Source organism: Ptychodera flava, unplaced genomic scaffold, assembly GCF_041260155.1.
Source record: "Ptychodera flava strain L36383 unplaced genomic scaffold, AS_Pfla_20210202 Scaffold_29__1_contigs__length_4469600_pilon, whole genome shotgun sequence".
Classification (NCBI taxonomy): Eukaryota; Metazoa; Hemichordata; class Enteropneusta; family Ptychoderidae; genus Ptychodera; species Ptychodera flava.
In genome coordinates this window covers 701785-725655 of record NW_027248351.1, presented here as the reverse complement: position 1 = coordinate 725655, position 23871 = coordinate 701785, and the positions used below count along the sequence as shown (strand labels likewise).

Genomic DNA, 23871 nt, shown 5'->3' with positions numbered 1-23871 from the left:
ACCAGGATTGTTCAATTTAATGAGATCATCGATATGTCTATGGGTGTTATTAAAACACTTTGAAACTTTTAATCCCCGAAACTACGAAGAGACTGCATGAACTCAGTTTTAATGAATACAAAAATAAGTCTGCAAAGAAGTGGAACACAGTTTGTCCCCATAGGAATGCGCATAGTTTGCAGAATGTCATTCCAGTAAATGTGATATATATATTGTCAATTAGGAAGTGCAGCATCTTAATTACTTCCGTGTTAGTATATTTGCATTTGGCATCACTGTTATTACTAAAACAGCCTGACTTGTGATTGATAACAAGGTATCGATACCTGTGACTGCCTTTTTTAATTTTGAAAGAAGGCTTGTTTAACCAATGATGATAATGTAGTTTTAAGAGTGTTGTGTGGGATTGTGGTATACAGTGTAGAAAATCAAATGTGTGGAATTTACTGTATATGCTGTCGTTGGTTTCTTAAACATGGAATAATTCTTTCGAATTTTTCAATATCCACATCTGATTTATCAAACTTGTTCCGTAAACCTTGTCACAATAGCGTACCAGACCAGGTCTTTAAATTTTTACTTTTTTTCAGAGCACTGAGACGTAGTGTAGCGAGCTTTTAATAAATAAATATTTAATAATAATAAATAATAATAATAATAATAATAATAATAAATAGTAATAATTATACCGATGAATGGACGTAGTGTTGTTTGGAAACAAAAACTTACACGATGATCCCTGATTTCTTAATTCACTTGGTAATGAAACTGTTAAAAATTTCCTAGAGGAATTTCCTCTCGAGTCACGTGACACTAGTATGATTAAAACAAATATTTCATTATCACTTAAGCAAATTAGATCCATATTTTGTTATAGGTAACTAGGTGACCGAGTGTCGTTCGTCGTGAGTTCGAATTTGATCGAAAATTTACTGTATTATTAATAGGCAACAAGTGTTAGAAATGATCTGAAAAAAAAAGCCTCCAGGAGAGAAAAGAAATACAACATCCTGATACGGCGTTGGCAAAGTACCAATTTTAATTTAGGAAATGAAAATCGACCTTGAGATATAGGAGACTTTTGGAACTTAGGACAGAATAGCAAACTTGGCCATAATTTACTACAAATATAGTAATAGAAATTACATTATTTCTATCCGGAAAAGCCGGCACAGTCGGCGATTTTTTTGAAAACGTTTATATTAATTAATAAAAACTCACAGCTGATCATATATGATGAATTTCCAAATAAAAAAATCAGGCAAAAAACAGAATAAAAGATTACAGTACATACTTTCAGTTGAAAAGTACAGGAAAATCATCGAAAACAGTCTCTATTTAATAGACATCAGGACACTGGAGAAGAAAATCCTTTTCTTACTAATGTGTGAAACTCTTTTAAAATGCAGTAGCAAGTTCACTGAACGTAAATCTTATTCTTTCTTTCTTTTCTTTCTTTCTTTGTTTCTTGTAAATAATTAAAAAAAGTCTGGACTTCTTGTCAACTATACGTACCTATTTTCTCGTCACGTAACATATTCTGGTGAATTTGAACACGGAATGAGCATGTTGCACGTTATAAATCATTTTGTACCACATGGAATTTCCTGGTGATGGGTGCCTTTTTAAGAGTCCGCAATTATACGGTGTCGCTCAAATTTGATCAGAATTGGTATACACCACTATTGGTTACCAATGATCAACAATAAATGTTGTTTCCATCTGTTAGTGGAGGAAAATTCTACGTTGATGTTATGACAATGATTTCTGCACAGTACAACCAGAAAAACAACAAGAAATATTTAAACCAGAAAAACAAGAATGACAAAAGTAATTAAGGTCTGAAACTTTAGGTACTGGAGCTTAACTTTGGCAACATGCATAGCAGAAACAAGCCCGTCTTAGTTTGAGTATAGACGGTCTTTCCCCTTCTACTGTCTATGGTTTCAGCAGGTCTGTTACTATGTAACAGTTCATAAACAATGACAGGAAATGACTCAAGATCAGTGGAGTTGGCCTGTTTCTTACTGGCATGCCATCACTCCTGCACATTTGCAGGATTTCACTTTTTCTTACCTCATTTGCACATTTTTGACACTGATGTGTTCATTTGAACAAATTCACATCTCAACCCCTGCATCTACCTGTACACCAATTACTGAGATGGTAGCTCTGGTGATATGGGAGCCTTTGTGTGTGCCGGACATACATCCGCACATACATAACCACATATATACAGACATACAGACGCCACTGACTCATCATATAAGTAAGCTCTTTTTGGTATTTATATACAGAACCAAATATGAGCTAAAAATGGGGCAATTGTGTTTATATCATTGACACAGTATTTGTACAGCAAATAAAAATAAAAGATTTTGACCACTTGGCAGTCAATGATCCTTATAAACAATAATTGAAAACAAAATACAAATCGGCATTTGCAAATATCTAGACTTAAAACCATTCCTTGGGTATAAAAGGCAGCTTAACTTCAGAGGGTTCATTGTTTTGAATGACTGACACATGGAAGCAATGTGAGCAACTGCTCCAGAAAACCAAAATAAATCTTTCCCACGCAGATAAAATATATAGCACTGTGCTACCATATTAACTTCCATTATATTTAATGATGAGTGTGGACTTATTCAAGGAAATCCGGGATGTACAGGAAAACTCAGAACTACTGGTGTGTCACACCTAACCAGTGTCGAGCTACATTGGATAGAACACATTCACAGTATAGACTAATTCTATCATATTTGTGGATGGTCAATCACAACTCTCTTCCTGCTGTTATGTCACCTGCCAAATTAAAATATTACTTTCCTTTTGTAGCCTAAGAATTATAAACACCCCGAATTTGACATGAAGCACAATTTTATACTTGGGAAATGCCAGACTAGCCGAAACCATAAACTTTCTTGGCTATCACAAATTATTTGTTTAACGTTAGTCCCAGATAGCATTGCGGCACCAAGATTTTCATGTCAGAAGAGTACAGTACTCATACAATAACATTAGCAGGGTAACAAAAACAATATACAACCAATACTGTGAAAATAAAAAATGACTGTTTATTATCTATATATTCTCATCGCAATAATTTTATACAAAGGTCTGAACCACTCTGTTACAAACCATTCTCAAATAGTGAATAACTTTTCACAAAATACATAAACTTCCATATTCATACAAATGTTCTTTTTTAATTGTGTTCACAGTAGTTTCATACAATGGTCTAAACTACTGTTACAAACCATTCTCAAAAGTATCTTCTCTATAAATAAACACCCGGATAGGTTTCTCAATTTCTCTGTTCACTTGTAATCAAAAGTACACATAGTGAAATCCACATATGCTTAGTAACACTATTGATACTGAAGTGAAATGTGCACTAAAAACTACATATCACATAAATAAATTATCCACCAAGGAAATTAGACTTTTGTACTACGTACACTCAAAAATGTCCGTCAAATGAATGCATGTTTACACAATTACATCAAATTTATCTCAATCTGCACGGCATCCATCCATCGTTGACCAAATGTTGTCCTTACGTTGTCCAAGATGGTGGCTCTTCGAACAATATGCAGTGCCAATGAAATGTACAGAACGGTACTAACTGCTCACAGTTCTTTCAGAAACTCTCACGGCATCAGTAATGGACTAGTTCTGCTGACACACAACTCTTGTTGCACAAACCTGGTTGCACAAAGTCCGGCACTCTATTCATGCAAAGTCTAGTACAATATTCAGATGACAGCGACGATAAATTTCAAAACTCTACACGGTGAATGCAGTCTCAGAAAAGATTCTAGTACAGAGTAGTTCTGCAGAAAATAATCACAGAGACTTCAACAGTTCAGGCTTTAGATGTACAACGTCTTGCACTTAAGTCGTGAAAACTCTAGCACAAATACTCCCAATTTCTAGCGCCAAGAAACAGTTCGCTTTCTGTCCGGGGTTTCTGTCTTTACACGACGATGGCTTCTCAGTGTGGTGGTCCATGCATTGCAAATGACGATGCAACTCAAATCACGACTGGAATTCCAAAACTTGTCATAACTTGACTAAATAGACACTACAGCGCACCAAACTTTATCGTTCAAATGTTGAACACGTTACCAACACTCGACTGAAGTTGCAGTTTCAAAAGTCCTCACTATGGCATCTCTGTACAGACAAAATTACCCTGTCGCCACATCTAGACTTCAAACAACTACGCACAAGTTTACATGACCTTCACCTCAAAACAGCACTGCCCAACGACCACGGTCAATTTTCTATAGTCTCTTTAAATTTGGAAAACCAAACAACTCTTGTTCAAGTGGCTTGTCGAATACAGCTTCCTATGATACCATGTCCATATCCTGAGATCAAAACAAAAAGACACATCATCACAAACTCTATATTATGCAATTTTACAAACCAGATTTTTATCGGATTCAGTTGGCATATGTGGATACGATACAGGAATTAACAGGCACATCGAATACGTTGAAACAATGACAAGATAAGATATATTGACTTGTGACAGGTGATGACCACATGTAATAAATATCTGAAATATGTCAAAGGTCAATTCAACACACTCACCTGTCCCACAGTTCCATTGACATATATATCAACAGCATTTGATCTCTCAGCCCGTTTCACACATTGTGTGAATGGAACTTCTAGAACCTTGCAATGCTGATGTAACCACCTTCAAAGTAATGAAACCTGATGATGTAGAAAAGTATGCCTTTCCAAGTCAAGATTTTGTGTTTGTACCAAAACCATATTCATAACTTTGAAACATTGTCACAAAAACGATTGCAGTTTTAACTCTATAAATCAATACACAGTGAAGATAAAGACACAGATATTTTAATATTTTATTCATATGCAAGCCCTTCATCAGACCATATTATAAGATACTTTACAATGCTGAACAGTGTTCAATTATCAACTTCACTGTTTGTACAATGTGTTCATCACCTGCTATTAATCTACTTATCAGCAAATTTGTCAAAATATTTAGGGTCCTTGATATCACGTTTAGTAGCAATTTCTTTAGAGCTTCAGAGCTTGTACACAGATTCCTCAAGCATCTTAGTATTTGTACACTTACCAATCATTTGCCTTATACCAGCCAGTCTGGTGCAATGTATCCTAGATTGTTGTCCAGCTCCTATTCCAATCACCTGACCATCTCTGGCATAGTAGACAGAGTTGGACTGTGTGTATTTCAATGCTATGGTGGCTACAATCAGATCCCTGATTGCAGACTCTGGCAACCGGAGATGAAACATAGATAAGTCTAAGACCAGTCCGTCTGTAGTGACCACAGAGTCACATGACCAGTAACTCAACAGTGATTCGTCTAAAGTAGTCATCCAATCTTCACTGATCAATATGCAAACATGTAGCATCATGTTATTTTTTGTTAATTTAAATCATTGACTCAATAGCAATGGTGTGAGACATGTAACGATGTTGATATTTGATATAAAGAAGTATGTATTATTCTAATGTAATTTAATATCTCATCTTAAAACATCAGTGCAAGTGTACCTTATATCTCTATGGTCTAGCTCTGGTACTGGCTCTACAATGGGATCAGGGTCCATACACTCAAAGTGAGTTAAATTTTGCAGAACTTTCCATGGACTTTTTCAGCAAATTACAAGGAGCTTTCGAGGTTGAAATTAATATTTTGATACATTCATCTTATACTTCATCATTTTTATTCAACATTTTGCAGTCAATTTTATGATATAATGACCAATACATTTTTCAAATTTTACTCACATCTTTCTTGTCTGTTGCAATGTTGGAACACATTTCTTTGTTTATGACTGCATAACTGCATCTCAGTTTCATCTGTAGACCAAACAGAGTTCTCGTTTCCATGGTAACAGGCTCATAAGTTGAATCCATCTTCAAGGAAGGATGAGACAAGATACTGATGAGATAGGGAAAGGAGGAGGGTGATGATAAATTGGAAATAGCAATGAAGGAAAAATAAACTGGATGGAACTTGGCATACACCCATACTGTAATTATTGATATCAGTGTTTATATTCAGATTGGTGATTCACAATGTACTAATAGTGTTCATGACTATTCAATTATAGCAGTCAAAATGGGTATGGTAATGGGTAATTTCTAAAATATGGGGAATGCCAAAACAAAAGTAATTGGCCAATCCATGCTGTGAGGGCAAACTTTAAAACTATCATTCTCACCTCTAGCTCTAGCATAGGCCGTAGCAAGCGGTGTCAATGATGACATCATATCATCAACCATACACAACTTAGCTTGCTCTGCAGACAACTCTGTACCAACTCCAGCTCCTGTCAAATTAAATTACACAATACATCAAGAATATCAGATACTACATATTGTACAAAATGATTCAATGGTCATTTCACCCATATTCCCTCTCACACAATCTGTAACACTTAAATGTTCCAACTTCCTATCCAAAGAACTATCCATTTGATAACCCACATTTACTACTTATGTCAATAAAATCAAAGTTTACTGTGAGCATTACAAATCTCTTTTATTGAAACCTCACTTTAGAGAACTTTGGTAAATATATAACAAAAATTAATTGATTGACTGAGTGGTTAAGTCGTACTTTACTTATAGAAAACTATCAGATACAACTACTTCTGATGTGATATGACTGTTTCAATGGCAGGTAAATTTTAAGCTGTACTAAATAGTTTACCGGCTGGACTGATATGTTTGAATAATGCAGCAGTCGGCAGATTGAGGGTGGCCTTCAACTCTTTAACAGCTGCCATGCATTGAATGCATCACAGAGATCGATAAATCCAGGTGCTCCATTTAAAACTGTCATCGGAAAGAAAATAACAATGGTCAGAAAATCGTGGTCCACCACATTGATAGTTCGTACTCACTGACACAGCAAAAATGCAAACATTCATTGCATTTACTCACTCCACGAAGGTTAATTTGAACCTTATGATTTGTTCACACATTGTTGAACAATAATAATCATGTTTGAAATGAACAGATAACTTGTTGATTTATAAATATAACATAATATGAGGTTATTACGAAATACCGCAGAGGATGCACGAGGACAGTGGGGCAGCGTATCACCCGACGCAAAGCGGAGGACGATGCATGGCTCCAATGTCCGAGTGCATCCTTTGCGGTATTTTCGTAATAACCTTATTATTATACATCTTATATTCTTGACTGGGGCATCAAATTGTCTGTTTTCGTAAAATGTCAACAGTTTTTAGCTCATATTTGGTATTTATATAAATACCAAAAAGAGCTTATACGGTGAGTCGGTGGCGTCTGTATGTCTGTATGTATGTATGTGGGTATGTATGTGCGGATGTATGTCCGTCACACGCAAAAGCTCCCATACCGCCTAAGCTACCATCTCAGTATTTGGTGTACAGGTAGATGCAGGGGTTGAGATGTGACGTTGTTCAAATGAACATGTCAGTGTCAAAAATGTGCAAATGAGGTAAGAAAAAGGGAAATTTGGCAAATGTTCAAGAGTGGTGGCATCCCAATGACTGAAACAGGATACTCCACTGACCTTGAGTCATTTCCTGTCATTGTTTATGAACTGTTACATATTAACAGACCTGCTCAAACTAAGGGATGGACCATTAGATCTTTAGAGGGAGGTGTGGTCACAATGAAATTGTGAACATTGTTTTACAATTGTAAATTTCTAAAAAAAAATTTTCCAAATGAGAAAAGCTGTGCTAATTTTTTTTTTCTGAGTAAATTTTAAGATTTATAATTTTTGTAGTTCCACGCTGTCTGCGGATACAATGTACATCCATATCAATAGCGCAAATAAGACTGTGTGCTGTAACTACAACATACATATGGCCTAGTGATTTATATTGCTGATAGATTTCGCGAAATGTTCCAGATCATCTTTGACAAGCTGAGAAGCTGTTTGCAAAAATGTGGTGAAATTTCAATATTTGTGTTTTTAGGACAATTTTTGCCCTATTGATAAAAAACATCTTTTTCTCTGTAACAGCACGTCCAACTTTTGTCATTCTTTTTTTCTGGTTTAAATATTCTTGTTGTTTTTCTGGTTGTACTGTGCAAAAATCATAGTCATAACATCAATGTAGAATTTTCCTGCGTTGAACAGATAGAAACAACATTTATTGTTGATCTTTGGTACCCATACTGGTATGTACCAATTCTGATCAAATGTGAGTGACACAGAATTGCGGTATTTTTATTCTGATTTATAGTGCAAGTGTGGAACGCTTTCTCGGACGCGCTTCTGCAAGTTCTGGATAGTGTATGTGCAATATACACGTACGTACAGAGCGCGCCCGAGACATGTTCTGGCACTCATCCAATGGGTTCCTTGAAACCGTTCAACAGTGAACGCGCTGTACAGCCACAGGGGATGGGGTGCCTTGAAACCATACCTGTTACATAATGGGCGTTCTGTACGGCTTTTTTAGTGCACGCAAAATTCTATTGTTCTCGATGGTAGATGTATAATAATGCTCTAAATTATTAGCTACCTGGCTTCTAAACATATTGTCAGAAAGAGTCTTAATCTTATTTTAGATTTTGTCGTCACAAGATTCCAGGAAATGCAGCTTTACAAAATATTTCTGAACAATTCTTGATGAAAGTTCAGATCTCATCACTAGTAGATTTCACATCTCACCTTTGACTGGCAGTTCAGGCAGTGTTGTATACAGCTGTGCAGGGGCTTGGTGTGGGTTCATACCGTATCTCAGTGGTAGTTGTGATACACCCTGGCTGTACTCTTTTCTGAAGTAATTAGAGATAGCAGCATCATACTCAGCTGTGTGGTTGAATGCCTGCAACACAAAACATAACGATGAAAGGCTATAAGAAGACCAAGAACTTTGTGATCTATCTAAACCTTGAAATCCATCTCAGGGATTGAAAAAACAGGCCTTTAATAAAAAGCACTGAATATGTCAAACAGTAAAAAGCTGTGAAACCTAAAGAAATTTGAGATACGTCCAAATTCAACAGGAATTCAGGTAAAACTCTGTATTTGTTCTGTGCCAGTGGACACTACATATTTTACTACTTTTCTGAAATCTTAAAGTACATGCCATCTGTGAAATATAGTGTCCTAATTTTGATTGCAATACTGACCTTGACAGCCAATGTTTCACGCTTGATATTGTTTTCTGATTTGGACATTTCATCAGCAATCCTGAAACAGATCAAATAACAAGACTATATCTGCTGATTTCATCACAGAATACACATCCAGGGTAGTACAGGACTGTCTTATTGCTGGATTTACATGGCTACTGGTCAGACGACTGTCATATAGCTCCTTGGATAATATTATCATGAGGAGCCTTTAACTTAGTTGTCATTATCACTAGGATAATATACTGCAATAATCCTGGCCATAGAACAGCGCCCTCAATTGGACTGCTTAGCTCCTTAGATATTATTATCATTATGACTGCTCAACTTACTTGTCATAATCACTTGGATATCACACACTACCCCGGTACAGTGATTCTGACCAAAGAAAAGTGTTCTCAATTGGGCCCCTTAGCTTACTAGGTAAACTATCGTTATGACTGGTCAACTTACTTGTCATAATCACTGGGATCACATACAACAGTGACTCTGGCGTGGTTCTTGGCTGCAGCTCTCAGTAGAGTAACACCACCTGTCAAGTGAATAGCCACACATCAAATAAGTCCAACACCCCTTTAAAGTGCTGTGTTGGTATGATCCAATCCTCAATATCGGTATTATTGAACCAAAATGGATGGACTCTCAGTGCGATTGTTATGGTATTCAACATCACATTTTGAAACACTACAATTAAAAGTCCCTTGTACAACAATGAAAATACCAGGATGTAGAGGTCATGTAGGGTCATCAGCATGGAAGGTCACAACATTAGCATTGATTGATATCATTGGTAACATGATAAGTTAGCTACACAAATCACAGTATTAGAGCAATGTGAAATATGACAGATAATGATGACATACCGATATCAATCTGTTCCACTGCATCAGAGACAGATACACCTTCCTTGGATATGGTCTTTACAAATGGATACAAATTACAAGCTACCAACCTGTCAACAAAGGACAGTTTGTTAATATTGACTTACTTTTGCATGACAAAAATTCACCATTTACTGCAAGAGGGCTTTAACCCTTTTCCTGCCAAGTCCATATTTCACCATCAGGTCAAGATGTTTAAAATTAATGAAACACAACACATTCCATATGGTGTATTTTAACATAATACTGTACATATGAAGGCGGTTGAAAACATAAATACTGTAAACTTGATTTTTTTTTACTAAAGATGCTACAACATTCCAAGCCAAGTGGGTGAAAAATAGATCATGTTTTGGCTCAATACTGCTTTTTACTGACTTGGCTGATGGGGAAGTGATACTGTCTGGCAGGAAAAGGGTTAATATTTCATTTGACTTTTTCCCGGACATAAAAGCAAAAATATTGATAAATATTTTTAAAAACATCTTTGCAATCAAGACACCTTTGTGCACATTGAGAAAACATTCTAAAAGCTTGTTTACAAGTAGAATAGAATTCTTCCGCATCTCCTTAAAACTGCCATGGTTTCTTTTCTTATTCCACATTACACTGGTTTCACTATACAGTCAAACCTTTCAACAAGGGCACCAATGAAAATGCAAAAAATGTTGATGTTCTCAGTTGAGAGATGTTCTCAGAAGCCATGCATTCAACTAGTAAGTAAAAATATTTCTACATTTGTCTAACAAGTCACTGATAGGTGTCCAAATCAGAGAAATACCCTCACTGACAGGTTTCCCGGTGTTTTTGTAGTAAAAAATGACAGAAACCTACTTGACATATTGGAATCCTTGTTTATCCATATCTCCACGGTCAGATTCCATGTCTCTTGCCAAGATACCTGCAGACAGAGACACAATCACAGAGTGAAAATGGAGAAATGAGATCCCAGTTCAGCTCTCACTATCAAATAATCAAATAAGTTGTGTGAATTCTCATATTTATTTTTTTTGCTGGTGTCAGTTTGTTTTGTTGCAGTTGTTGAACCATTTTTGTATTTATACATCAAGATCGCGAAGGGGATACGATTTCCTAAAGGCTTACTTTACTTAAACAGGAAATTCCCCTAGTAAAAGCCGGATTATCGTAAATCTATGCAAATGTAAATAAGCCACACTGCTGATTGGATGTGTTGTGTTTGGTCCCATAAGCCAATAATTTGCCATGTTTCAGGCGTTCATTGTCATTGAATCTTGCATATGTCTGTGAATATATAAAACTTGAGTAAAAAATAAACTGAAAAAATGTTCCATTTATTGTAAGAGAACGCATGTTTCAAAACGTGTTCCCTGTACGACCATTTGACCCCCTCCTTGAATATATTGTGAAAGTGTCCATCATGATTACTCAAATTCATCATATCGTCAATTTGATGCAATCAGAATTCAAAACCTCCCGCCCAGTGTATGCAAATGGATGCATCATCAGTAATACCCCTATTGTGTGCCCACGGTCCTGTAACTACCCGTTTAAGATGTATCTTTATTTAAAGTCATAATGAAGTTATAGCAAAAAGATTGTGACAAATTTAGAAAATCTTCCTTTCCACACAGTTCCAATATTTTAAATAAACTACCACATCTAAATGAAGATAATAATAAAATAAACAGAGATGTTGATGACATACTGTGGGATTCAAGTGAATTTCCTGACATTGTTAATTGTTACCTCCATGAACAGCTGGATGCAGTGTTTTGACACGACCTCCCAACATCTCAGGGGCACCAGTCACGTCTGACACATCACTGAAATCATAAAATACACAATAATTTACTGACATCTGATACATCACTGAAATCATAAAATACACAATAATTTACTGACATCTGATATTATCATGTTTGAGGTTAATTTTTAAGTTCATTGAGTGGATAAAATATTTTTCAGCAGCTTATTTTTCTGTAAGTTGAATTTTTTTTTCTTTTATTATAGTTAGCACAGAAATGGCAGCCATTTTGAATTTTAAGCATCAGTATTTGATCCGTTTCTCTAACATAAAAATTGTGCGCAATCATCCATGATCTTTATTCATATTTGGAATGAAAGAAGCACAGTTTGCACACAAGTTTTAAATCGTTAAATTTTGAGGTTTTCTTCCTAAATTGACATGACAGAGAAAAATGAGATTGTATTGGAATAAAACCAACCTGACAGGAATTCCTGCATCCCGTATTGCCTTAGCAGTACCACCAGATGCAATCAGTTTTAATCCAAGTTTATGAAGTTTTTCAGCAAACGGTACCAAGCCTTGTTTGTCTGAGACACTCAATAATGCTGTAATGTAAGAAAATAATAATGTGTTGAATAAAAACCAGATTTCATTGTACCAAGCAATACATCCTTTGTATTAAATCAGATTTCCTGTGATGATATTAGATTTAATTAAAATAATTATATTTGTCCAAACTTTGTGATAGGTGACAACAAACATTATATCCTTGTGTCATGGAGTACGAGACAAAAATACAATATCTAATGTCTCTCTTTTTGTTTCTTGAAAGTCATTATTTCAAGACTAAAGGTAATATGTGCCACTGTCATTATTGTGTTTTAGGATGTCTTTTAATCTGCACTGAAAATATTTAATGTCACACCTTCAATCTCCATTGCTGGCCTGCTAGTGTGCTTTACGTTTATCCAACATATTTTTAAAAATAAAATGTATAAATGAGTCACTCTTCAGTCTTGACATAAATGACACTTGAACAAACACTAAAATATACACAACTAAAATTATTTCAGCTGTTATAATGAATTTGAGCAAAGTTCTAACAGGACATGTTGAAACAAGAGTGTGAAAGAACAATTTGATTCATTCTTCTAAATACTATATTCCTGAATGGACTTCTTGTTATGTAACATACAGCAGTATAACCAATGAGGTCAGGTTTTTTACATGTATTCATGGAGTCAGCTCTTGTATTTGAATCAAGTGCTAAGTAAAACCTTATACAACATAAAAAAAATAAACTTAAAAAACTGAAAACTTTCCTATTTTACAATGAACTTTCTCACTATATATCCCATGAAATGCATTTCATAATGGTTATGATGATTTTTATTGAATGAATAAAGTTTGCCAAATATTCAATAAACTTGTAAGTTTTGTTTGCCAAGTCATCCATTCAATACCTGTGTTTTTTCATGAATATAACTTGACATAACCAGCTATAAATCAAATTGTAAAAGAAATTAGTTCTATTCTATGCCTTGGTAAGAACATTACTGAAACCGTTTTGGAAAGAGGTTATAATTTTAAATGAAAATTAATTGTAATTAAATTGTTGTAAGGCTTATTACAAAAATAAAAATTCATATACTTCCGATAAAGTTTACAAAGACAGTTGGGTAGTTCTCTCGAAAGACAGTATTCAATATCGTGTACATCAGAGGTCTGCAGTCCTTGACTGCACCAAACTGAGATCGTCCGTCCTTGAATTGAAAAAGTTCAAATTTTTTTTGTAATTATTTGGACACAGTTTGCGATAACGCTAGATAAATGACCGAGTCTATACGTGAATTATATAAGTAGTTTTTTGTATCGCTGATCGACAAATCAATGGACGGAAAATATTTTGTCCATACATGTTGGAAACACACCGGATATGTACCATGTGTGAAGGATTGTGAATCGATTGAATGAAGTGGCTTTTGTTTCACAAAAGGCGAACAGAAAGACGAAAAGCTTGACTGATTTTTTTCACATTTCAGATAGGAAATCTAATTCTACATAAGCACCACAAGATCGGCAAATTTTACGGGCGATCATCGACGGTATCCTCGGCATATCGATAGTCGGTGACAGCTTCATTCAGCTAACTCACCACGTGGGTAACATGCTGGGCAAATACGGAGTCAGCCTCGTAGTACACCAGCGGGTCAATGCACGGTGTCGATGGAACAAATATCTCCCTTGAGAACATTAAAAATTGGTTAAATTGCCAAAATTAGTTTTCTAGAACTTAATCGCACTAACATTATGACAGGACACGACAAAAGTCAGCGACTGACCTGAGAAATTTCGCCACCGACACAGACGTGACTTACCTAGCTGATTTGCCGCCATTGTTGTTTAAGTTATGACCTTTGACACGTGTTTTCATTGGAAAGTATTTCCGCGGGAGTTTCGAGCGTGACGTGACTTGGCTTGCCCAAGCTCTCTTTCTGTTTTTCCATCATGAATAAATGACCAAATCAATGAAAAGGATATATATACAAAGGGACGGTCGGATGACAGCCCCGAAGTGCAGTCTGGGTAACCGAGACTGTAGTGAGTACCGACCTGGACGGTGACAACATGTATGTTTTCATACTGTTTGACTCGGATACCTTATAAGTTATGGCTGATCTCAGCGAATCATTTTCTTTCTCCTTTGTCTATTTCGAGGGAGGGGGCAATGACCATATTTAATCGCTTCACAATCATTTTTTTCCAAGCAAACATCATCTCTTAGCTATGTTCATAGTCTACGATGAACATTTTTATTTTCCTACATGTACTTTGAAATGCATTTGAGGCAACATTGAAGTCAATATCGAATTAACATAATCTTTGACATATAATATCATACAGTTCCCTTTTCGACTCGACCATAACATGTTTGTTAGAGTTATTTTTAAGGGAGACGTACAGTTTCTAATCAAGAAATACCTTCGTAAATTATATGGCGATAGCCGTGCAAGATTCCGTGTAAAACAAAAGTAGTAGAAACTATTAGATTTTGAGGGCGCCCTTCTAAACTCATAGCTCATCCATGATTACATTTAATAGTCCGTTGAGAGACGCACCGTCCACTACTCCCAGCTATCGTTTTTGTAAATCTATGCACGAAAAAGAAATTCGTGTGTGTGTGGGGGGGGGAGGGGGATTGTAAAAAGGGAATTTAGAACGATACCCCTTCTGCTAAAAAGGAGTGTGCGTTCCTATGTTACTGACTTACCTGTTCAGTATTGTTACGTATTCTCTCCAGGGACATTTTATTTTTTTTAACATCTGTCAATCGTTGCTTCAATCAATACAGCAAAACGTAAAATGATCATGATAAGGTTGGTTGGACATTTCGCGTAATATAGCCATCCTTCTGGTTCGAAAGTAACGCTTTTAGTTTCAGTTTAAAGTATTTCAGGAGAATTTCATGACAATGCAGCATCAGCTATCTTTGTAGAATACGTGTTATGTAAAAAGCATTCAACTTTTATTATTTTTAAGGATTGTAGAAGACAAAGTTGCGTTAAAGGCTGTATATTGTTCAGTTTTGTTGTTAGTGGTATGTAGACTCTCGACATGCTCCACTCCTACATCGATGAACGTTAACAGTGCGTGTGGTCTGTTAGAGTGTTACGTCTGGTCATGTCTGACACAGTCACCACACATTTTACATTTCTAGGATGGTAATCAGATTGGAACAGTAAAATTTCTTTATCAAATGAAGATTGTGTCTGATTTAGTGACAAGTTGGTGTTAATATTAAAGGGACAAAGTCGGCCATTTTTCATGAATTTTGTTTGATACGAGATACTACTTATATTGTTTGACATGTTGAAAGATAATGAATGGGTGACCATTCATATATTTGACCCCAGTTTTAGACACGATACATGAAACCATGGCGAAAATGAATTAATGGTCATGACCATTTTCGCCATGGTTTCATTGAATTTGTCTAAACCGGGGTCAAATATATGAATGGTCACCCTTTCATTCAGTATCTTTCAACATGTCAATCAATGTAATTAGTATCTCGTATCAAAAAGAATTAATGAAAAATGGTCGGTTTTTCCCTTTGATAGAAGAAGTCAAAATTACGTAAACACATTCTATTATGACCAGCGCGCTGTGTAAATGTGCAAACCTCAAACCTGTGTTTGCGCCAGATTTGCAAGATTTCTAAATATCTTTAAAAACGAAAATTGTCTCTGATACATTGACAAATTGGTGTTAAATAAAAAGTCAGAGTTACATGTACGTTTGTAATGCAGGCGATATCGGCAAGAGTACAGCTGTGTACACGCGAACAATGACACTGCCATTACCAACCTATTACCACGGTGTGTGCTCTACAGCCGTCGTACAAATGTCTGTATCATGTGCAGTATCTAAATTATCTATAAAGTCATAATAAATCTTACAGTTCGAATCTAACCACATCCTAGAACATAACCATATACACTCGATCTCGCTTCTACTGTCTATGATGTAACATGTAACATGTGCCAGTGGCCACAAAATGCAAGAAAGCCTCGTTCTAATTTTAAACAGATCCATGAGTATGACACCGATCCGTGTCGTCTGTCAGGAGATAAAACAAATTGCAGAGAATTCAGGGAATTGAATAATACCTACCTGTAACCTGACCCCAACAACAACACATCATCCACAGTGTTTAATCAACTTGATGCTAATGATAAACGGCAGATGATTTTAAGTGTACGCAGTTTGTGGAAAACAGACGTGACCTGAGATGACCCCTGTTCAAACAGTGATCGCACCATCACCACACACCAGGAGGAACTGCGTGGCAAACGTAGCAATATTGGGCCATTCTTTTCAGAAAACAGAGATCTGATGAAACATACAGATACTCAAAAATGAACGATGAAATAAAACTATTTTTATTTTTATTTCAGATCATTTAATTGACACAAGGACATGAATATACTCAAAATAGACTGTTTGTTTGCGTACATTTTTTTGTAAGATTATGAAAGACTTCCTATCAGACAAAAATACTGCCCCTACAACACTGCAGTACTGGAAAATACATTTTAAATTGTACTGGCTGACAAATGAATCTTCTGAACAGTCGATCTGTGCATGATTTTCAAACGACTTGCGTCTTTAAATTGAACTTTGAAATCTTGATTTCCATCGATAAGCAACACAACAACGTATTGAAAACGAATTTGTAGGCCTGATGTCTTCGTAACTTACAAAAAAATGACTGAAATAAAATTGAAGGAATACGATGCATCATAAAAAATATATATCTGTGAAATTCGTTATTACTTGAAACAGCAGTGATGTTTCTCGGAACAAAATTCCTACGGAGGAGTACAGAGTATTTAATTTTCTGATCAAAACTTGATGCTACAGTCAGTACAGATAAAAGAACAATATCATTAAATGGCTGTTGTAGATATCAAAATCACGAGGTGACGCTCACCTATTCCTGTACATGTTGGTAAAAGTTGGGTTGAAATCTAAAACATAAAGATTTGGTATCATGAACTTCACAAGAAATGAACGACAACGTTATAAATCGTGATCTACGCTGGTGTCACATTTCATGTTTGTTTACATCTTACACACGTCTGCACGTCTGGGATGTAAGCGTCCTTAGTTACTGCTCTAACTTTGATACAATGTTTCTCGACACTATTGTAATTTCATACGGCAGCAACCACTTTCTCAGGAAGGAGACCGATTATTCTCTCCCTAAAGAACACTATTAAACTGTCTAGAAACTATTGAAAATACAAGTAAAAGGCGACACACTTGTGAAGAAAGCACTGTGAATGTATCAAAACTACCCTATAAAAGTCTGTACAGTACACGAAGAAATGCCCTGAGTCGACCCCTCTCTCGACATAGTGAGATCGACCCGGATACAACGCCCTCAACGTAGCTCTTGAACTTAGAACTACGATGCTGAAGTTGGACTCAGTTTCGGATTCGGTTTCGGATTCGGTTTCGGATTCGGTTTCGGATTCGAATAACTGAGAATAGTTTTATATTTCCAGCTTGTTATTATTTTTTGAAGGATGTAATAACTACTGATAGACAAGGAGATATTTTAACTAGATCACCTTACTACACATGTAACATGTATTTCATTACATAAATGTTTAATACATAATCATAATTCAAACAGTTTAAAAAACAAAACACTATAGGCAGTAGAGCAAGAAACTATAGTGCAAGAATACACCGCACTTGTCTGCTGAAAAATTAGTCAAAAGTTACAACTTATGAGCAACAATGGGCATTATGCAGTTTGGACTATTCAAGCTAACAGTACTACGCACAATACAAAGAAAAGCGTTCAATGCAATTTTTATTACACAACATATTAACTGATAGTTTAGTCAGGGAGTTTAGTATGGTACATTCGAAATGAAATCTATGTAGAAGAACACCAATCCAAACAACAAAGTAATACTACACATTAGCATTACACCACGTGATACACATTGTGACAAATAAACAAATTGAAGTATAAATGTTTTTGTAAATTTTGTTTTCTTGCTCAACACTTCCTTCCAATTTCGAATTAAAGTACTTTAAAATTTTCTGTAATTTCTATTTTTTTTACAATTTTAATTGTGCATACATGCACACAATTTATGCTTTAAAATTGTTCTTGACGACAAGTATTTATCTTTGCATACAAAAGTACTGCGGACCATTTTATTTTCATTGGAATTTATTTTAGATGAAAACAGATTTTCATTGTGTCTTATTTTCACTTCGTCTAGTCTGATTGGGTTTTATTTAGCTGAAAAAAGCTCAAGCGAGAGTAACGAAAATAAATTCTAAGTGAAAATAACAGTATTACACAGTATAACTAAATTAGCTGAAAATATAAAATTTCTTTCAGTCACTCGAATCCGAAACCGAATCCGAAACTGAATCCGAAACCGAATCCGAAACCGAGTCTAACTTCAGCATCGTCTTAGAACTTAGAATGGCGTTGATCGCAAAGGTTGAAGTCGTTGTTTATAAACCATAAATCGGAGTAATCTTCCTCCATCGGATGGAAATATCGACAGATTTCAACAAAATTAACATCATCAGATATGCAGGTATTTTATCTCATCTTATTTTGCACACACAATTGATATTCCGCCCGATATTTATGGCGATGTGATGGAAGGTGTATCTGTATTATGCCTGTAGACGACGCCTTGTAGAAGTTGACCAATTTTCGGCGAAAATTTCACAAAATGTGAAAGAATGTTTCATCGGCATATAAAGGAAGTGAGCGACTGCATCTCTAAGACTGTCCGATCCAAAATTTCAATTTCAAAATGAAAAATAACGCCAATATTTAAATATAAACAAACATTTTTGATCAATGTTGTCATTGGGGTATGCTGTGAACAACGGCAGTCAAATACCTCCATGACAAAATTGGTCAAAATTGTTGATGATAAATCCACAAAACATCTCCGTTTTGGATTTCTAACATCCCTGAGATGAATCGACTGACAAAACTCACAATTTTTATCAACAACCATATTTCTAAATTTGTAAAAATAACCTTGCAATCAACTTGTTGCCATGACATCCTTGTCAACAATGCAGTCAAGTCAATGCAATGCATTCAAACTTCAACGCTCACAAAATTATTCCTTTCAAAAAATTCCTCCAAATTCTGACATTTTGATGTCATGTAGACATACACTTCATGTTGGTGTATTTTATCTACTTGGAAAATACTTTGATTTGGTCACTGAGATACTCTACAACACCAATTTTATCACCCATGACTGCAATGAACACAGGTAAACTCACAAAACCTTTGAAAAGATCACAGATAAACTTTCCATCACATCCATATTTTACGATCCATTCTTTGATGACGTCACCAGTAGACTTAACTCTGACGGAACCACAAACATAAACATTATCATCTTCATCCACAGCAATGTATCCACCTCCATCAATCACTGATTCTGTCCTTGGTCTCTGTAGCTGACTTTGTCCGAATTGATGTAAAAAATTCAGGTCGCTGTCAAAACACTTGATGCACTCATTGCCCCAGTCATAAACCATGATGACATTTTTGCTGTTTACAGCCACAGACTCCGGCCAGAAGAATTTTGTTTGGACACTAGTTTGACCACCGACATCTTTGACATACTCTCCGCTTTGAGTGTACTTGACCAGTCTATCATCTCTGTCCTTACGTCTTGTGATGTCCAGAGAGGTCAAACTCAAAGTGACCAAAACAAAGTCATCCATCAGAGCTATGTCAAAGACTACTTTGATGTTTTCAGGTAGAGTAATTATTTGGATAATTTTACCATTTTCATCACAAACAACAATTTGTTTATTTTCATCATCAAGTATGAAATAGTGGTTGAAACGTGAGATGGCTACTCTCTTTGGCCGGAATGGCTTTGCAAACTGACCATCAAAGCTTCCTATGACTTTGTCACAGGTATAATCTTTGTTCAATATCTGTACAATATTGTTACCACTGTCACACACCACAAGTTTATCACGGTGGAAGGCTAAACCTCTTGGCAACTTGAACTTCTGTCCTTGGCCTTGATGTTGACCATTGACCAATGTCACTGACCAGTCACCTGAAAGGTCAAAGGTCACATTTGTGAAAATTATTGAATGCCCTGTTGCACAGCTTACTTTTCCTACTGCTGTAAAAAGAAATAAACATAATAACATTTTTTTATTGCCACATATGGATTTTTGAAAGTTCACATTAAAGTATAATATTATTTTTTTTACAAAATTCTCACAATTATTGGTCATTTAGCAAATTACCATAGCAACATTTTTAGCAGTAAGGTCAAAGGTAAAATTTGTGAAAATGTTGAATGCATTGTACTACAGCCTACCTTTTGTTCTGCTGTAAAAAGAAACCTATTTTTATTCAAAATCTTTTCACTGCCCCATATTTTTTTGAAAACTCAGTTAAATTATTTGAAGATTATTTTGCTAGCAAATTCTTCTCAATAATTGGTCATTTTTAAGTTTCCATAGCAACATTTTAGCTAAAGTAGGCAAAATAAGTATTTTTGTCATATATTTTCAATTTCTTAAACTATATTTCAAATTCTTCCAATTCAGCACTTTTCTATAATTTTAGCCATGTATCTATCATTTCCAATTATATTAATTTATTCACTTATTACTGTAACCATGGCAACATTTTCATGACAATGGCTCAAAATATTTTATTTTTCTTTATAACTTTTCTATTTTATGCAGTAGCTCCAAATTTTTTCGCCAAAGATCACACTTGGACAGTAGCTTGTTTATTATGTATTCATGCATGAGTATGGTAATATATAACAAGTAACCATGGCAACATAATATTCACAATTTGCTCTTTTCACAGCCTTGTTTTGTTGTTCAAGTAAAATGAAAATTCTTTCACAAAAGTTGTAAGACTGAAGTTAATCAATTATTGTGTGGCAATGCATTACTGCACTGCAGTATTATTAGTTGCCATGGCAACGGAATTTATTCCATTTGCTAAAAATGGAATATAACATTTTCCTTATGACATTAGCAGTTGAAATATCTATTCTCCAGAAAATATTGACATACTGTAGCTCACTTTCTAATGATTCTTAATGAATTTAAAGACTTATAGATTGTAAGGCTGGTATCCATGGCAATGTTTTACAATTATTGTTCAAAAATTCTTATTTTGTCAACAAGTTTTAAAGTTTATCACAAAGTAAAAATTCTGTATTGTTCCACTGGAGATTAGTTAGTGTTAATATACGGTAAATGTTAAATGTTAAGTTTCAGTGAATTTTGTTTGAACTTTCTTGTCATTTCAACCAAGATTTTCTTCTGTACATAAATACATTTTTACAGTAGTGAAAACAAGTAACCATGGCAACATAAATATTCAAACTATGCTTTTCTTCATAACTCCTTCAAGGGTTAAAATATCACAAAGATTCTTTTACAAAAGTTTAAAGACTGAAGTAAACTTTGTAATCATGTATCAATACATTAATACACTTAAAGCATTACTGGTAACCATAGTAACAGTTTTTATTCTTAGTAAGACAATGAGTCCAAGAGAATGGCTTACAATGAATGAAACTGGACAAGGCGCCTGAATCAAAGGCTTGGTGATGCTAAGTGTCATGTAATTACATATCACATAGCAAGACGTCTATGTCAGCATGTAGTATCAGGGCCTGAAAAATACGTTTGCCCGATGCCCTGGACAGACTGATTTCTAATGCAGACAAGCAAAAAACCAGCCAAAAAAACCAGCCCACAGTCAGGAAGTTCAGAGCCAACTCAAATTACCAAATCAAACAATTCACATGGAAATGATGAGATGGCTACACTCCTTGGCCGGAATGGCTTTGCAAACTGACCATCAATGATGTTTGTGATTTTGAAGTCAATATTCTTGGAATTTTCTGGTCATGTTGACAAGAAATCGAACTGTGCGTCACCCATAATGTTATCCAGTTCCCAGATCATGTACATATTTCTATAACCTTAGGGAGCCTTCAATTATTATGGCCGGGGTTGGGCCAGCAAATCCTTCCTGTGCATCAGTCAAAATAAGTGAAACCCCCCCCCCAAAAAAAAAATAAATAAATAAATAAAATAAAATTAAATTAAATTAAATTAAAAACTTGATGAACCCTTCCTTTTTGAGATGACAAAAATTTCATGACACCACCCAGCAACCACCCCACCCCCTGAATTGCTTTAGAGTAAGTAGACCCAATTTTAAATTGTAACACTGGCCATTACTGGTGTTTAGATACAATGTTAAAAAGTTCCTCATCACTTGTGGTGCTGCCTATTTCATGGATTACAACATCATCATCCTCTTCCTCGGCAAAAAAGCTCTGAGTCCAATATGTCACTGTCACTATCTGTGTAATTTATCCTTATCCTTATACATTGCAGGAAAGTAAAGACCTGGTGTCTGCTTTCAGTGTACTTGGCATGAGGTCACTGTCTTTTCTCAACTCAGAGGAACTTCACTGTCGGGGCAATGAGCAGATTGATCAGCTAGTGGACCACTATGGATGCAGCAAACACAATGACCCTGGTGGTGGTGACTGTGGAGACCAGTGCAAGGAGAGTGTCAACATTGTGGATGTAAGGAAACACTAGATCAGAATGGAACCGGATTAAGCAGCTTGTGTTGTGTCAGCAGTATACCAGGGACAGTTTTGCCAAATTGTGATCTCTTATTTACACACATCTGAGATATGTTTCCTAACCTGATTAAGATAGCCACCATGGCAATGACTTTGCCAGTTCATTCTGCTGACTGTGAAAGGGGATTCAGTGTGTAAAACAACATAATAACATATGACAGAAACAGACTTGGTGCTTAACGGCAGGACACATTAGCATCTACCGCTATTATGGTAGAGCGCCCTGAAATGAAAAAGTTCAACTTTAACAGTGCACTTTCACACTGGAAAGAAAAAATTCTCATAAAATTTTCACTAAAGGCACTGATATGCTCTATCAGTAGATGTGTACTGAGTGTATGTGTTCTGAGTGTTAATAAAACAGTTGTTAAGATGGATGATTTGAGTCATCTACTTTTTATATGCATAGAATTAGGTTCACATTTGCAGTTTGACTTTTAACATATTTATCTTGTCTCACAAAAATTGTCTCTTGTCCCGCTTTTTTGTTTGTTTGTTTGTTGTTTTTTTTGGGGGGGGGGGGTCAGAAGGACAATTTGTCCCACAACATTTTTTTCTGGTAAGAACACTGTGTGATATTGCAGGTACCATCTTCTGATGGGTATGGCATTGTCCACTCACTGGGTATGGCATTGTCCACTCACTGGGTATGGCATTGTCCACTCACTGGGTATGGCATTGTCCACTCACTGGGTATGGCATTGTCCACTCACTCACACTCACATCAGGCTGTGCGTATCTGCATAACATAAACAATAGGTTTGCAAATATGCACAGCCTGGTGTGAACATGAATGACAATGCCATACCTGTTGGAAGATGGTCTGTGCCATATCACATGATGAAAGCACCAAGCTTGACACTTTTTCCCATGATTC

At 35.7% G+C, this 23871-nt stretch overlaps 1 protein-coding gene, 1 long non-coding RNA gene and 1 pseudogene across 4 annotated transcripts in view; 1 reads left to right on the top strand and 2 right to left on the bottom strand.

Moving 5' to 3' along the window:
• Nucleotides 1–3057: 3057 nt before the first annotated feature.
• LOC139127185 (bifunctional purine biosynthesis protein ATIC-like) lies at nucleotides 3058–14274 on the bottom strand (annotated as a pseudogene).
• Nucleotides 14275–18751: 4477 nt separating this feature from the next.
• LOC139127195 (uncharacterized) lies at nucleotides 18752–23371 on the top strand. The gene is made up of 3 exons (XR_011550945.1): nucleotides 18752–18902; nucleotides 19905–20099; nucleotides 22738–23371. It is a non-coding gene; the product is annotated as an uncharacterized lncRNA (long non-coding RNA).
• LOC139127176 (myosin-3-like) overlaps nucleotides 19481–23871 on the bottom strand; it is a 182777-nt gene continuing 178386 nt past the window's right edge. For all 3 annotated transcript variants that reach the window (XM_070693092.1, XM_070693094.1, XM_070693095.1), the window contains one exon: nucleotides 19481–20411. In XM_070693092.1, the coding sequence (XP_070549193.1) occupies nucleotides 19525–20411 (887 nt within the window). In that variant the 3' untranslated portion in view covers nucleotides 19481–19524. The remainder of the gene's footprint in view (nucleotides 20412–23871) is intronic.